We start from the raw sequence: 16,341 nt of genomic DNA on the forward strand, positions 1-16,341 counted from the left end.
GGAGGGAGCCTGTTTGCAGGTAATAGATGGCCCTCTGCTCAGCTTCACCTGTTTGCTTTTCATTTTTGAGAGACTGTTTACACATCTACCTTGTATCATCTAGTTTGGCCAACATATTACCCTTTAAGTGTTCACCTTAAAATGCCCGTGAAGTAATGGTGTATTGCTTGGGATCCCAAATCCTCATCCCAGGGATAAGAGGAGAGGTGATCAAAGAGATCCTCTAGACTGGTGTTATATTTCGGGTATATTATTCTGTGTGTTGATTACAGTAGATTTATTATGCTTTCCTTGTTCTGCAATTCCATCCCATTGCTGCTGTCTGGAAGGGACAGTGCAGCAAAAGTGGGATAAGAAAAAGAAACCCAGAATATTCATGCTATGGAAAGTTATTTGATTTCAGCAGGAAGTTACAGGGTATGCACTGATTGAAAATGAAGCATCATCATTACTGTTGTTGTTGTTGTTGTTAATTTTTTATACCCCATCCATCTGACTGGGTTGCCCGAGCTACTCTGTGTGGCTTCCAACATAATATTACTCCCCCAGAACTTTTGCAGACGTTTGCGTATGGCCACCCCAACATGAATGTGCAATTAAAAGGATATCTGGTGGGGCCCATAGGTCAAGAATTTTTGCATGGGAGAACTTTCAGGTCCGACTCTAGATATGTTCAGTTGAAGCTTCTCAGCTAGCAGAGTTGGGAAAGACCACAGAGTGAAATGTGGGGCAAAGGGGACAAAATTCAATGGAATTTACTGCCCTGTATGCATGCATAGGATTGCCACCTTGTACTCAGGTTTCTTGAGCAAGTTGCTTTGTTGCTGAGATTTGCCACTTTATCTTCTGTGGCTTTGGAGAGCTGCTTTGTTGCAGCAGCAAAACATCAGCGGATGCCCGTTTTGCAATGGCACCCATGGCAATTTCTCAAACATATATTGGAGAATCCACAGCCATAACAAGGTTGAGGGACCCCGAGTTACAGTATTTAACCTGGAAGGACTGAGTGTTCTGCCTCAGAGCAACAAGACCAGTGATGTGGGCTGGCTTAATATAAGGAAATCAGTTCGTGAAAGTGACTGCCTGACTTCTGGGCACTGCATGTTTCCCTCCCCTGTCAAATGAACAGTCCATGGGAAGGCTTAGGAGTAGACTAGGCCCAGGCCCAAATGTGCTTATGCTGGAAGCCAGGAAGCAGCTGCTTTGGGAATCTCTCTGCCACCCTGCCCACACTGACTGTTAAGCTCTATCCCTGAAGGGAGGAGGAGGAGAAGGAAGAATTTAGGTCAGCTTGCTGTCATATGACTTGTCAGGCAGGAAATGAAATTCACTCCCACACTTAGGAGCTTTTCTACCTTTACGCAGAGTACAAGGAGTTGTATTTAAACGTTTGCAGGTCTAAAACAGCAACCCCACCAGCAGCTATGACTCCCAAGCCAGCTTTGTTCACGAAGCTTGTGATCGCAACTCATGAGAAAGGATGACACATATTCAGTGAATGAACCAATGAAAGGACTGAGTGGCGTTTCTTTAATAATTGCTGAGGAAAACAACAGATACTCCAGGTCAGACCTCACCTGGAGTACTGTGTCCAGTTCTGGGCACCACAGTTCAAGAAGGACACTGACAAACTGGAACGTGTCCAGAGGAGGGCAACCAAAATGGTCAAAGGCCTGGAAACGATGCCTTATGAAGAACGGCTAAGGGAGCTGGGCATGTTTAGCCTGGAGAAGAGGAGGTTAAGGGGTGATAATAATAATAATAATAATAATAATTTATTATTTATATCCCGCCCATCTGGCTGGGCCTCCCCAGCCACTCTGGGCGGCTTCCAAAAGAATATTAAAATACTATGATACATCAAACATTAAAAGCATCCCTAAACAGGGCTGCCTTCAGATGTCTTCTAAAAGTCTGGTAGTTGTTGTTCTCTTTGACATCTGGTGGGAGGGCATTCCACAGGGAGGGCGCCACTACCGAGAAGGCCCTCTGCCTGGTTCCCTGTAACTTGACTTCTCGCAGTGAGGGAACCGCCAGAAGGCCCTCGGTGCTGGACCTCAGTGTCCGGGTAGAATGATGGGGGTGGAGACGCTCCTTCAGGTATACTGGACCGAGGCCGTTTAGGGCTTTAAAGGTCAGCACCAACACTTTGAATTGTGCTCGGAAACGTACTGGGAGCCAATGTAGGTCTTTCAAGACCGGTGTTATATGGTCTCGGCGGCCGCTCCCTGTCACCAGTCTGGCTGCTGCGTTCTGGATTAGTTGTAGTTTCCGGGTCACCTTCAAAGGTAGCCCCACGTAGAGTGCATTGCAGTAGTCCAAGCGGGAGATAACCAGAGCATGCACCACTCTGGCGAGGCAGTCCACAGGCAGATAGGGTCTCAGCCTGCGTACCAGATGGAGCTGGTACACAGCTGCCCTGGACACGGATTTAACTTGTGCCTCCATGGACAGCTGTGAGTCCAAAATGACTCCCAGGCTGCACACCTGGTCCTTCAGGGGCACAGGTACCCCATTCAGGACCAGGGAGTCCTCCACACCTGCCCGCCTCCTGTCCCCCAGAAACAGTACTTCTGTCTTGTCAGGATTCAATCTCAATCTGTTAGCCGCCATCCATCCTCCAACCGCCTCCAGACACTCACACAGGACTGTCACCGCCTTCACTGGTTCTGATTTGAAAGAGAGGTAGAGCTGGGTATCATCCGCATACTGATGAACACCCAGCCCAAACCCCCTGATGATCTCTCCCAGCGGCTGCATGTAGATGTTGAAAAGCATGGGGGAGAGGACAGAACCCTGAGGCACCCCACAAGTGAGAGCCCAGGGGTCTGAACACTCATCCCCCACCACCACTTTCTGAACACGGCCCAGGAGGAAGGAGCGGAACCACTGTATGACAGTGCCCCCAGCTCCCAGCCCCTCAAGACGGTCCAGGAGGATGTTATGGTCGATGGTATCAAACGCCGCTGAGAGATCCAGCAGAACCAGGAAACAGCTCTCACCTTTGTCCCTGGCCCGCCGGAGATCATCAACCAGTGCGACCAAGGCAGTTTCAGTCCCATGATGAGGCCTGAATCCCGACTGGAAGGGATCCAAATGGTCCGCTTCTTCCAGGCGTGCCTGGAGTTGTTCAGCAACCACTCGCTCAATCACCTTGCCCAAGAATGGAAGATTTGAGACTGGGCGATAGTTGGCCATCGTGGCCGCATCTAAAGATGGTTTTTTAAGAAGTGGTTTGATAACCGCCTCTTTCAGTGGGTCTGGGAAGGCTCCCTCACGGAGGGAAGCATTCACCACCTCACGAAGCCCATCACCCAGTCCTTCCCGGCTAGCTTTTATAAGCCAGGATGGGCAAGGATCAAGGAGACAGGTGGTTGGTTTCACTCGTCCAAGCAGCCTGTCCACATCCTCGGTGGTAACAGATTGGAATTGATCCCATGCAATTTGACTAGACAGGACTCTAGCACTCTCCCGCCCCGGCCCGGCCCCCACGGTGGCGTCTACCTCTTCCCGAATCTGAGCGACTTTATCTGCAAAAAACTTTGCAAAATCATTGCAGGAGATCATGTGGCCCGTACTGGGCCCCGATGTAGCAGGTGGTTCCGCTAAATTGCGGACCACCTGAAAAAGTCTCCTGCTGCTGTTTTCTGCAGATGCAATAGAGGCGGCGAAGAAAGTTTTCTTCGCCGTCGCTACCGCCACTTGGTAGGCTCGACATTGAGCTCTAACCTGTGTCCGGTCAGCTTCAGAATGAGTTATCCGCCACCGGCGCTCTAGCCGTCTCAACGATTGTTTCATTGCCCTCAGATCCGTGGAAAACCACGGGGCTCTCCGGGCTCCATGCAATCGGAGAGGGCGCTTCGGAGCCAAACAGTCAATAGCCCTGGTTAACTCCACATTCCAGCGGGCCACCAGGGAATCAACTGAAAGGCCATCAACATGGGATAAAGCATCCCCTACCACTCTCTGGAAACCATTTGGATCCATTAAGTGGCGGGGGCGGACCATCCGAATTGGTCCCACCTCCCTGCAGAGGGGAAGGGTCGCGGAGAAGTCCAGTTGCACCAGGAAGTGATCTGACCATGGCACTTCTTTTGTTTCACTTTTAGTTAGTGTCAGATCACCAACATCCGTAGAGGTAAACACCAGGTCCAAGGCATGTCCGCGGCTATGGGTTGGGCCAAACTTATTCAGGGACAGCCCCATGGAGGCCATGCTTTCCACGAAGTCCCGAGCGGCCCCTTGTAAGGTCGTGTCGGCATGGATATTAAAATCCCCTAGGACAACCAAACTAGGCGTCTCCAGGAGAACATCCGCCACGACCTGAAGCAGCTCGGGCAGGGAATCCTTGGTGCAGCGGGGAGGTCGGTACACCAAAAGGAATCCTGTACTGCCCCTATTGCCCAACTTCCAGAACATGCACTCAGAAAACTGGGTCTTCCCAATAGGACGCCTGGTGCAAACTAATGACTTCCTAAAAATCACTGCAACCCCCCCTCCCCGCCCACAAGGCCTGGGTTGCTGTGCGTAAGAGAAACCTGGTGGACAAGCAGCGGCAAGAACAGGCCCATCTGCTTCATTCAACCAAGTCTCTGTTACACATGCCAGGTCAAATCCTCCATCCATGATCAGGTCATGGATGGCAGTGGTCTTATGAATCATTGACCTGGCATTGCACAGCAGCACCTTCAGGTCATGTGGGTATCCCTTGCTGATTCTAGTATCCATCTGGTCAGGACCAGACCTGGAGGCAGGGATAGTCCTCAGACAACGACTAAACCTGCCTTCTCTGTAATGACATGGTCTGGTCTTAGCGTAACTCCTCCTCCTACCCGAGATCACTGAGATCGGTTGTCCCAACGCATCCCCCCCTGTGGAACATGCCGCAGCCATTTTGTTGGCTGGGACCCACTCCCCGGCAGCCCTGACCCCTCCCCTTAAAAACAAAGTAAGGCATTAAAACAATGAAAACAAAACAAAAAAGAAACCCCAAAAAACAATACAAATAAAAAACTGTAAAAATTACAATCCATCAAAATCAAACAAATTCCCAACTAAACATCCATCCCAGCCCCACCCCACCCCTGCATATACAATAATAATAATCACAATAATAATAATAATAAAGAAATAAAAAGGAAAAGGAAAATTTTAAAACATTTTAAAAGGAACTCTGCACCCCTCCGGATCCCCCTGGGCCGCAGCAGCAGTGACAGCAATCGTCCCTGTGAGGCCTGTCAGGCCCCGCCCCGGGCCAGATGGTGAGTGGCAGGAGGAGCAGGGCCCTCAGACACCCAACAGGAGAGTCCTCCTGGACAGCAGAGCACAGCAGTCCTTATGGGCCTTCAGGCCCCGCCCCGGGCCAGATGGTGAGTGGCAGGAGGAGCAGGGCCCTCAGACACCCAGCAGGAGAGTCCTCCTGGGCAGCAGAGTCCAGCAGTCCTTATGGGCCTGTCAGGCCCCGCCCCGGGCCAGATGGTGAGTGGCAGGAAGGAGCAGGGCCCTCAGACACCCAACAGGAGAGTCCTCCTGGGCAGCAGAGTCCAGCAGTCCTTATGGGCCTGTCAGGCCCCGCCCCGGGCCAGATGGTGAGTGGCAGGAGGAGCAGGGCCCTCAGACACCCAGCAGGAGAGTCCTCCTGGGCAGCAGAGTCCAGCAGTCCTTATGGGCCTTCAGGCCCCGCCCCGGGCCAGATGGTGAGTGGCAGGAAGGAGCAGGGCCCTCAGACACCCAACAGGAGAGTCCTCCTGGGCAGCAGAGTCCAGCAGTCCTTATGGGCCTGTCAGGCCCCGCCCCGGGCCAGATGGTGAGTGGCAGGAGGAGCAGGGCCCTCAGACACCCAGCAGGAGAGTCCTCCTGGGCAGCAGAGTCCAGCAGTCCTTATGGGCCTGTCAGGCCCCGCCCCGGGCCAGATGGTGAGTGGCAGGAGGAGCAGGGCCCTCAGACACCCAGCAGGAGAGTCCTCCTGGGCAGCAGAGTCCAGCAGTCCTTACGGGCCTTCAGGCCCCGCCCCGGGCCAGATGGTGAGTGATATGATAGCCATGTTCAAATATATAAAAGGATGTCACATAGAGGAGGGAGAAAGGTTGTTTTCTGCTGCTCCAGAGAAGCAGACACGGAGCAATGGTTCCAAACTACAAGAAAAAAGATTCCACCTAAACATTAGGAAGAACTTCCTGACAGTAAGAGCTGTTCGACAGTGGAATTTGCTGCCAAGGAGTGTGGTGGAGTCTCCTCCTTTGGAGGTCTTTAAGCAGAGGCTTGACAACCATATGTCAGGAGTGCTCTGATGGTGTTTCCTGCTTGGCAGGGGGTTGGACTCGATGGCCCTTGTGGTCTCTTCCAACTCTATGATTCTATGATTCTATGATTCTACGTGCAAAGGAGCCAACTATTTGCCCCAAAGTTGATGGACATTGCCATTCAAGTAGCGTGTGTGCACCGCATCATGTGATTGATTGATTGATTGATTGATTGATTGATTGATTGATTTTATTATATACCGCCTTTCATCATAAGATCTCAGGGCAGTTCACAGAATAAAATACAGGATAAAAAGCAAGTAAATAAGTAAAACAAACAGCAAAATATTAACCCCCACTTCCCACAGGCACTTTTTAAAGGCTGTAGAATATTAATTGGCCAAAGGCACTTACCTGTTCTTCTCATGTATTTTATTCAAGTTGACACCCCTGGACATAGGGGTGAAATAACGGGGTTGTGTCTAACTCTGTCCATGTGGAAATTGAACAGACTTCTGCATGTGCAACGAAACTTCACCTTCATTTCCTTCCCCCTGCAGCCCTCTACACACCCTCAAATTGGTTCTGTAACCCATGGGGATGTTCCAGCCAGAGTTTGAGAGTTTACAGGGGGCTGCAGGGGGGAAGAGAGGAAGACAAAGTTCAGCAGCATTAGCAGACATTCCGCTCACTGAAAACGCCAGCCTAGATGTCTTAAGTCTTTTGCAAAAAGGCTTCCTTAATTAATGCATGATCTCTTGCCCTTGTGTTGCTATGGCTACTTTTCTAATACCCTTTCCTAATAGCTCTCCATTGACGCATCTTATTTGAAGACATTTCTGTTAGGCTGCTGCTTTGTTTTTTGGGTTTTGTGTGTGTGTGTTTTTAAGTAAAGAAATATTAAAGTCCCAAAATGTAGAGTTTTATTAAGAACAAATATAAGGGCATCATTTCCCAGTACTCTTTCTATGTGTTATTAAAAAGTGATGTTCACTAAAAGGGTTGGTCAGCAGACTTTCCAAGTCTTCTGGAGATAAAACCTGATGGAAAATGTGCCAAGCACAGCAGAGGGTGGGGGAATCAACATGGACTCACAATCCACAGGGAGATCCTGCACATGAACTGCAGCTGTGCATGGCCACACTCGATCCAATTTAAATATCAAGAGCAAGTTTCCCCTAGGAAAGGAGTGGGGCAAGGGGGAAACCGCTCCAACCTGTGCTTTCTAGGCATGGGACAAGTGGGAGTGTGGATGAGCCCTTAAGTGTGTTGATGCCTCCTTCACCTCCTTCTAGAATGGGGGCAGGGAGTGACATTGAGGAGGCTGCAGGGGAAATCAGCAAAAATTCTACTTTTCCATTAGCAAAAGCTTCTGCTGGATCAAAAGCCCTTCCCAGAAGTGCACTGTTGGATGTGGCCCACTTGAGGTTTGGTGTGTGTTTTGGCCCCTCCTAAGTGCCTGGCATGCTCTGGTCCATGGGGTCATGACAAGTCGGACACGACTAAATGACTAAACAACAAAAAAGTATCTGCAGGATTTTCAAGAGGTGCTTCATGGTGTGTGAAGACTAAGCAGGGATGACCTGCTAGCTGGCTACAACTATTCTGTCTGTAAACCCACAGTACTGTTACTATTTTTTACAACAGATGTGACCCAAAATAGTAAATACCAACGGTTAAAAAAAGAAAATAAATGTATGTCTGTGTCCTCCCTCCAAGGCCTTCAAAATTCATCTGCCATTTTGTGACTCAAGGCGCTTATAGTTTCCAAGGTTCCTTTTCAGCTGCATAAATGGCTTGTTTCAATTAGCCGGGTTGGGGTGCTGCTCTCTGTATAGGCTCTCTGCTAGGTTGTTTTTCTGTCTGCTTCCTGATGTGCTTTGTGTACGTATTTGGTGCATTGTTTCAGTGCTCCCCGCAGCTGCTCTTTTAACGCTTTCCCCCTTGCTCTTCAGTCTTCTTCAGGCTCTTCGTCCCGTGATCACACAAAGTTTAACTCAGGGCCCCTGGAATTCAGCAGCACCTCGGGGCCGGTTTCTGCGGCAAGGGTAAGCGAATTCTGCAGCGAATGTCCTTCTGCATTACGGCAGTGAGAGTCTGTAACCATCTGCCACTCATGCATCCACCTAACCCAGCGTTGGCTGCAGAATTCCAGGAGCCCTGAGCTTTTCCATGGCCATAGAATTGCTCATTGGCTGTGGAATTTGTTGAGTTGAAGAGGAACAATCAGTGGGCTATGTGTGCTTGTGGCGAGCTTGTGCATCAGTGAAGCGAGTGGACGCTTCATGACAGCACTTTCCTTTTTTTAGGCAAATAGGTCGTTAATGTCTCATCAGCTTCAAAAACAAAACCATTGCCCTTGGGAGCATGGTTTCAGGAAAACCCTTGCACAGAACTGAACAAATAAATTGGGGGTTTGGAGGTTGGACAGTGTGGCTTTCCTTTAAAAGCAGTAAAAACATTGCATCCATGACCTGGAACATATTGGCCTTGCACATGGTCAAAGGTGACCACCAAGAAATACTTTTTTTTTTTTTTTTTGAGTGGCAATTTCATTTTGAACACAATCAGCCTTCTGAGCTGCAAATGCTGTGGACATTATTTTATTTAAATTTGAATCGGATGTAGCAAAGTAGACAAAGGATGGGTTGTTTGCATCCCACAAGGAAACAATGCAGACTCTACTGATTTGATGTGTCATCGCACAGATATATTTTTTTAATAACAATGGGGTTGCTCTTTCTGGATCCAACCAACAAAGGTCCATCTGGTCCAGCAGACAGAGCCTTCCAGGAAACCCACAAGCAAGGCATGAAGGTAGTGCCCGTCCCCTTGTTTGTCCCCAGCATCTGGTAATGATCATGGGTTGGGAAGGTTTGTGTGTCTTGCACATACATATTGCCTCTCTTAAGATACTACTGTCCATGCCAGGATTTTGTCTTACCTGTGGCTTTTGCTAGTCAGCTTGTGCGCTAAGGTGACAGCCCATGCATTCTAACCCCCTTCCTTAACTGAATTCCATTCCTACGCGGCGTGTACATGGATAAGCCACCTTGGCTTTTTGCCTCAGCCAAACTGAAAGGGAGGAAGCCTTAAGGGGCTCTCCAGAAGTCTATCCATAGGTCTTCTGCCTTCCCCCATCCTAGTAACTTAAGAGTCATGCATGTTTTGTAGCCCACCCTATCCCCAGGGAGAGCAATAGTAAACAGAGCAATTGTTGTGTTAATCCAAAAAGGCTAATGGGAGAGGCTGGTACTGGTTCCCCTCTCGCCTACTGGTAGTTGATGCTTTCTAGTGGAAGCAGCTGGTAAAGCAGTTAGAAATCTGGCTTTTGGTTCTTCTTGGTAACTGGTGGCAGGAGGACCTGAGCTTTTCTTAGGGGAAGGGTCGTGGCTCAGTGGCAGAGCACCTTCTTTGAATGCAGGCGGTCCCAGATTCAATCCCTGGCAACTCTAGGTAGGGCTGGGAGAGACCTCCTGTCTCAAATCCTGCAGAGCTGCTGAGTCAGTGCAGACAGTCTGACTCAGTACTGTATAAGGCAGCTTCCTATGTTCCCACAGGAGAAATAGCTCGATGTGCCGTCTTCCTTGACTGCAGCCAACAGTCAAGGCCTCCTTAAGCCTGTTATTTGGTGCAGGACATCAAGCTCTGACTTGGCTTTTTATCTTCCGCTTCTCCTGCGCAAAGAATGAGGGGCGCAATTTGCAACAGAGAAGCTCTGGAAGGAGGAAGGTGTTTAACTTTCCACTAGTCTGTTTTCCTCTGCAACTCAGCAAGCTGCTTTTGCCCTGTCCAGTGTTTCTGCTGCAAACAGAAATGGGAGAAAGCAGCTGCAGCTAAGGGGCAGCTGAAGAAGATAGCTGGCAAGGAAGGGAAGGGTGAAGTGCTCTTCTCCTGCCCAAAGCTCCTCTGTTGCAAATGGTGCCCTCTAGCCCAGTTTGCAGAGGAGAAGCAGCTGTTGGGCTTTCAGGTTAGAGCACAATGTGCCGTACCATCTTTAGAACTCGAGGCCAGTGGAGGAGCACATAAAAAATCAAATGCAAGTAGAAAGCTCGTACATCAGAGAGAACACTTGGCTAGAACCTTGTTCCTTGTCATGCTAGCTTTCCATGTGCCGCAACATTTGATGTAGGGAAGCATTCAGATATGCAAAACCCCACGGCCATTCCAATGGGAAATGTCCATAAGGATACCACCACTAGCTGTCTTAGAATGTTGGAGTTGATTTTTCAGCATTGGAGAGGCAGTCCAAAAACAGTATGTGGCAACTCAAGACAGTTTCTCAAAACCATACACATGGATTTAAAACATGTTTCCATCTTACAGCCGACACTGGAACAGAGCTTGTAAGACAGTAACTGCCACCAGCATTATGTTTTAATTGTAGTGTTGGGCAGCTGCGTAATAATGTAGGCCTCCCAATGCAAGCAAAATCAATACTATGTGGAGAGGAGTGTAAGAAAAGACAATCTGGTTTGATTTTGCCTGCTTTCATCAGCGAAGCGGTTTTTGTGCCTCGCTAATGACAAACATGTTTAAACACTGTTTGAACTTAAAATGGAAAAGGCTTTGTTGTGCTCCATGTTTGCAATCTCGTCTCTGGAAGTGAAAACAAAAAAGCTGCAGTCCTCAACATGTTTGCAACAGCGAGTGTGTCCTCTTGAGGGACTTCCTTCTGAATGAAATAGGACTGGGACTGGGCTGCCCAAGCTTGCAAATACTATGCACTTTTCAAGCTGCTAGTGAGTGCAGTTTCTGTACCCAAGAAAAATCTGAGGCTAGCATGAAGACATCACAAATGCTGGTGCAAGAAAGATGTGAATAACGAAAAACAGACCTTAGGTTTATCTCTCTTTTATTTGTAATAGTTACTTTGACATTATTCTTCATTCAAGGAAAGTTGCTTTGGTGACCAAAGCTCATTTTTAACTATGATGTTCCATGTGCTGTTCCTGAAATACGGTCCAATTTCTCCCCCCGCTTAAAAGACATTTTAAAAAGAGACCTTTTTCATTGAGAAAGTAACTGAGTGCAGGCTGGGAGCCTGCTGAAAATGAGATCACTGTCCACTTTATTCCACCCATGCACAGCAACCTTTTGCTGGAAATACATTCCTTCATGTATGCACAGAATGCAGCTGGTCTTTGTTCAGATGGCTGGTGTGTGTGCATAAAGAAAGTTAGGTTTGCTCCTTAACCCAGGTCATTGCACCGTGGTGGCAGCACACTTTTTTCTGACACTTTGGGACACAGGAAAGACTGCGGCACAATCCTCATCTATGAGCTCAATATATCTTAGCTGTGGGGAAGAGTGGCAGTCTTTCCGGTATTTCAAAATGTAAGCCAGAGACAATCTATGTGCAGGTAGGCATGAAAAGGGGACTGGATTCATACCAATTTGTTCCAGCTATGGTCAGGGACCATAATATCTGAGAGAAGTATTTTATCAGAGACAATGAACAAGAGTGCAGTTTGGGATTTTGTGTGTGTGTGTGTGTGTACTGTAAAGGATGGCATAAAAATTTAATGAATAAACTACCAGTATGGTGGGGCAGTGCCATTTATGAGGAGGGTCCCTGGCCTCCCCATGCTCTCTATTTTGACCTCTTTTTATATTTGCAATCTGCCTTTATAAGGTAAAGGTAAGGGTACCCCTGCCCGTACGGGCCAGTCGTGTCCGACTCTGGGGTTGCGCGCCCATCTCGCTTAAGAGGCCGGGGGCCAGCGCTGTCTGAAGACACTTCTGGGTCACATGGCCAGCGTGACAAGCTGCATCTGGCAAGCCAGCGCAGCACACGGAAACGCCGTTTACCTTCCCGCTAGTAAGCGGTCCCTATTTATCTACTTGCACCCGGGGGTGCTTTCGAACTGCTAGGTTGGCAGATGCTGGGACCGAGCACCCGGCGATTCGAACCGCCGACCTGACGATCGGCAAGTCCTAAGCGCTGAGGTTTTACCTGCAGCGCCACCTGCGTCCCTACAAATCTGCCTTTAGCATATGTTAATTTCAGCCACAGCATAAAGCACATGAATTGTTGATGTAGAAAGTAGCCATAATAAATAGCTAACCAGTCTGGGGGGGGGGGGGAGAGAGAGTTCCCAAGTAACATCCAATACTAACTGATGTTGGGAAGGGTGGGTGTATGTATGTGTACACACAGAGAGAGGTTTCTTGCTTTTAACTGTAATCGTAGCTTTTTCTTCTTTTACATCTATGTGTCCCAGGGGCTCCTCTCCCAAATCAGCTAAACTGTTGCTTGCAAGATGTAGGTCTGGAAATGGCAGACTGTCAAAAGCTCTACCAAGCTGGTGCCACTCTCAGCCAGCTGGGCAGAATGCTGCAGTATGAGTTAATGAGGGGTTACTTCTGAATTAAGAATTCAAAGCAATAGGTGGATCCCTCTCATTTGTGGTTTTCTTTCAGTGTGAAGAAGCATTTGTGTAAAAATGATGTACCTTTTAAACAACATGTCCCTGACTGCCTGTAGAGCATATTTTGACCACTAGAGGGAGGGTGCTACCTGCAATTGCCAATTGCACATCATACAAGGGGTCTAGATTAGCAAGAATCCATGGTGATCAGAAATGAAGCAGGCAGTTTGGAGGGATTAAAGTAGGAGCCTTGGCCACAACCCCCTTATTCCCTCTGGAAAGATATGCCTGTATTTGTTCACTTATGATTTGTGTTCTCCCCCCCCCCCTCCCTTTTCTCTCTCTCTTTGATTCTAGGGGAAAAAGAAAAGACGAACAAGAGAAAAACAGCAAGACTCCAACTCAGGTAAATCCACTGGTGCAAACTCCAGTACATTATCTGGTAACCAACGCTTTGTTTATGTTGGTAGGGGATTAGTTGAGGCAGCTGAACAATAGCTATAATCTTCCTTTGGATTTGCATCTGTGGCTTAATGTGACTGGGGTAATCCATATCTATGCTAATACTACCTCCATTTCATCTGTAGACTGGGTTGCTATCTGTGCTTATAAACTTTAATCTGTGTTTCATTTTCATATGAGACCTAACTGCTATTTCTTCTAGCTTTGCTGCTATCTGCAATTGTCTCTCCTGTCTGCTCTCCTCTGACATTAGCCTCAGAGAAAAGGAATACTATTCAGTTCATTCCTAGTTGCATTTTGACACATCAAATTTAGCCCCCTCCTCTTGCCATTAACTTTTGTGGTTGTTACCGTTGTAGTTTCCCAATCACCTAGTTCTCTGCAAAGATGCAGAAAGCAAAAGGTCTTTAAAATGCAGTACAGTAGCAAATTCTTAACCTGTTATCCAAGAAGGGACTATTTTGCCATAAACTAATTTCTAGGGCAGGCAGAATCCTAACCCACAGAGTCTTACACATCATATCTTTGGGTGCTATCAGGCTAAAACCTCTCATCAGCGCAAGCATTTCCACTTGTGAAATACAAGCCCCTACCCCCATGCACACTCTCCCCAAATCTGCTCCATAGGATTGAGGGGAACTCCTAGAACAAAGTTAGGGGGAACACAGAGTGGGAGAAAGACCAACTGCACAAGCAGTGCTTTGGATAGAAGAAGAGATGGTAAGGGAACAGCTAGCTACAGATAGAACAGGTGAGGTCCCTGTGGACTAGAGGTGGGCAAATGTTGGCCCCCATCTTCAAAAAGTGGAAAAAAGAAGGCCCAGGTAACTACTAACCAGTCAACTTGACATACCAGGAATGTCCTAGAACAGATAATTTAACAGTCTGTCAGCACTTAGAAAAGGATGCGGGGATTACTAAGACCCAGCATGGATTTCTCAAAAGCAAGTCATGCAATACTAATCTTTTTTCTTTTTTTTTTAATGGAGTAACAAGCTTGGTGGATAAGGGGAATGCTGTGGAAACAGCGTATCTTGATTTCAGCAAGGCTTTTGACTAAGTCCCCCATGATATTCTTGTGGGGAAGCCGGTAAGATGTGGGTTGGTTGGGTGAGGTAGCTGTTAGGTGGATTTGTAGCTGGTTGATTGACCGAACCCAAAGAGTTCTCACTCATGGTTCCTCATCATTCTGGGAAAAGATGACAAGTGGGGTGCTGCCCTTGTCCTGGGCTTGTTGATGTTCAACATCTTTATAAATGACTTGGATGAAGGAATAGAGGGGTTGTTTGTCAAATTTGCAAATGACACCAAACTGGGAGGGGTAGCTAATGCCCCTGTTCTCCCAGTCACTGCATTCTTGGCCCTCCCGTGTGAGGTTAGTTTTGGTATTTGCCTAAACCTGCTTTGTTTCCTGAAGAGATGCTGCTTCCCGCAGAAACTGGGTTGATGTGGCCTGTTTAGTTTTGTCTCCAGCTGCTAAATTGATGCTGCATCTTTTCTTCTTCCTCTTCCTCCCGCTCTTGCTGCTGTTTGTGCCTCTGCCTTGCCCATTCTCCACCACGCATGCTCCTTCCTCAGATCCTGCTTCTCCTAAGAAATGCAGAGCTCGCTTTGGTCTCAACCAACAAATGGACTGGTGTGGACCGTGCAGGTGTGTATTGGATATCTTTGCTTTCTAAGCTTGTTGCTTACCATGCAGGTTGTTCTTTGCTGTGCAATTTTTATTTTTCATGCCCCTTTTCTGCAGCTGCCCTTGCCCCTAACACTACTAATGGCGCTCCTTATGGCCTGCCTAGGTTTTCCATGGATTTCAACTGTTTATGAGTGATGCTTCCAAAAGCTTTCTACTTCTGAGATGGGAAAGTACAATGACGGGCGGGGGGGGGGGGGATCTTAACCATGCAATCCTATGTATGTCTACTCAGAAGCAAGTTTCTTCCAGTGCAGACAGATGCCTCAGGTTATTTTTACGTAACAGGAAGGGTGAAAGTTGGCATTCATTTCTCCCTTGTAGCATGGACTCCTCGTACCTTCACACTTGCAAGATCTTCCTTTATGGGTATCATACTGGCAAGGTCTGGATGACCACATAGCCAGGAATCTGGAGTTGGGAATTTCCTGCACTGACGGAGGTTTAGATTAGATCACCTGTTGAGATGCTTTCCAATATTGTGGTTTTCAGCCCTTCAAAATAAGTTTTTCTAGATTTATGAATCACAAGGTCCAAAAACCTGCTCTCAACAACCTTCCCATGTGCCTTTGTGCCATCACCATCATCCATTTTCTCTCATTAAAGGGTGGAGTCCTGTTCTCTTATCAGGAGACTTCAGTGAAGAGAAAATTGGTTGTCTGAAGAGGGCCAGTATAGAAGGGGCATTGCAGCCACTGTGTAGCCAGTTCTTTGCTGTTCACACCTCCCCACAGAACACAGCATTTGTTACAGGAAGAACTGGTAGTCTCCAGCCACTATCTGATAAAAGTTGGTGATCCAGTTATTCTCATTAGCCATTAAGTGGCTTGTCATCTTTTACTAGCAGACTCTGTATTGAATTTCAGCCTAAAATTATGCAAAGCAATTTAAAAGGTCAACTCACAGGACTAGACTTCTGATTCCCACCCAGCAGCATAACTAATGCCAGTCTTAATAGCTTTCCTTTCAAAATGCAAGAAAATGATTTGCATTAATTAATGAACACTCCCTTTGCTTTTGTGCAGCACTGATTAGTCCAGAAGCAAATGAGCTGGGGCCTTCCTTACACCACCAGCAGAGTATTAGGGTCAAGGGGACATATTCCTTATATATGTTGTAAGCCACACAGAGTGGCTAGGGAAACCTAGCCAGATGGGCAGGTATAAATAATAAAATTATTATTAATAGTTATTTGCAGGCCATGGCCACATCTGTGCAAGTCTGCTATATTTTATTCATATAGCAGACCACAGGGTAGCTGGTGATAGGGAAGACAGGTTTGGAGTATGGGATATACCTGCACCAATGGGCCTAGTTTGAGGGCTTCTATGCAACAGGGAACAGAAAGCAGGGCTCTCTGCACACATATGACACCTGCTGTTGGCTGGTCTCATAATATTTGGTTGCTGGTTTTAGTACCTAGGCTAACTGATCTGTGGTGTGTACATACACATGCACGCACAGAGAGACTTTTTTCACATTATCACGCTGGTGCTCCACCCTAGAGATATGTAGAACTGCAACAATTGGTAAGAGTGATTTGTGACTTCATCATCTATGCAATTCAAGTGGGGCA

General features: G+C 47.6%; 1 protein-coding gene and 1 long non-coding RNA gene across 15 annotated transcripts in view; one reads left to right on the forward strand and one right to left on the reverse strand.

Moving 5' to 3' along the window:
- The window catches only part of TCF7 (transcription factor 7), a 114,627-nt gene that overhangs the window by 96,274 nt on the left and 2,012 nt on the right, over positions 1-16,341 (forward strand). For 4 of the 14 annotated variants that reach the window (XM_081850383.1, XM_081850378.1, XM_081850372.1 and 1 more), the window contains 3 exons: positions 8,198-8,290; positions 12,971-13,019; positions 14,654-14,726. In XM_081850383.1, coding sequence (XP_081706509.1) covers positions 8,198-8,290; positions 12,971-13,019; positions 14,654-14,726 — 215 coding nt within the window. Of the gene's footprint in view, positions 1-8,197; positions 8,291-12,970; positions 14,996-16,341 lie in introns of those variants that run through there. The other 10 variants (XM_081850377.1, XM_081850376.1, XM_081850375.1 and 7 more) reach the window with 6 other exon arrangements.
- Positions 11,081-12,977, reverse strand: LOC309335395. Its single transcript, XR_014153468.1, has 2 exons — positions 12,231-12,977; positions 11,081-11,868 (listed from the first exon to the last, which is right to left on the reverse strand). It is a non-coding gene; the product is annotated as an uncharacterized lncRNA (long non-coding RNA).

Source organism: Podarcis erhardii (assembly GCF_964252035.2).
Source record: "Podarcis erhardii genome assembly, chromosome: 2".
NCBI classification, from domain to species: domain Eukaryota; kingdom Metazoa; phylum Chordata; class Lepidosauria; order Squamata; family Lacertidae; genus Podarcis; species Podarcis erhardii.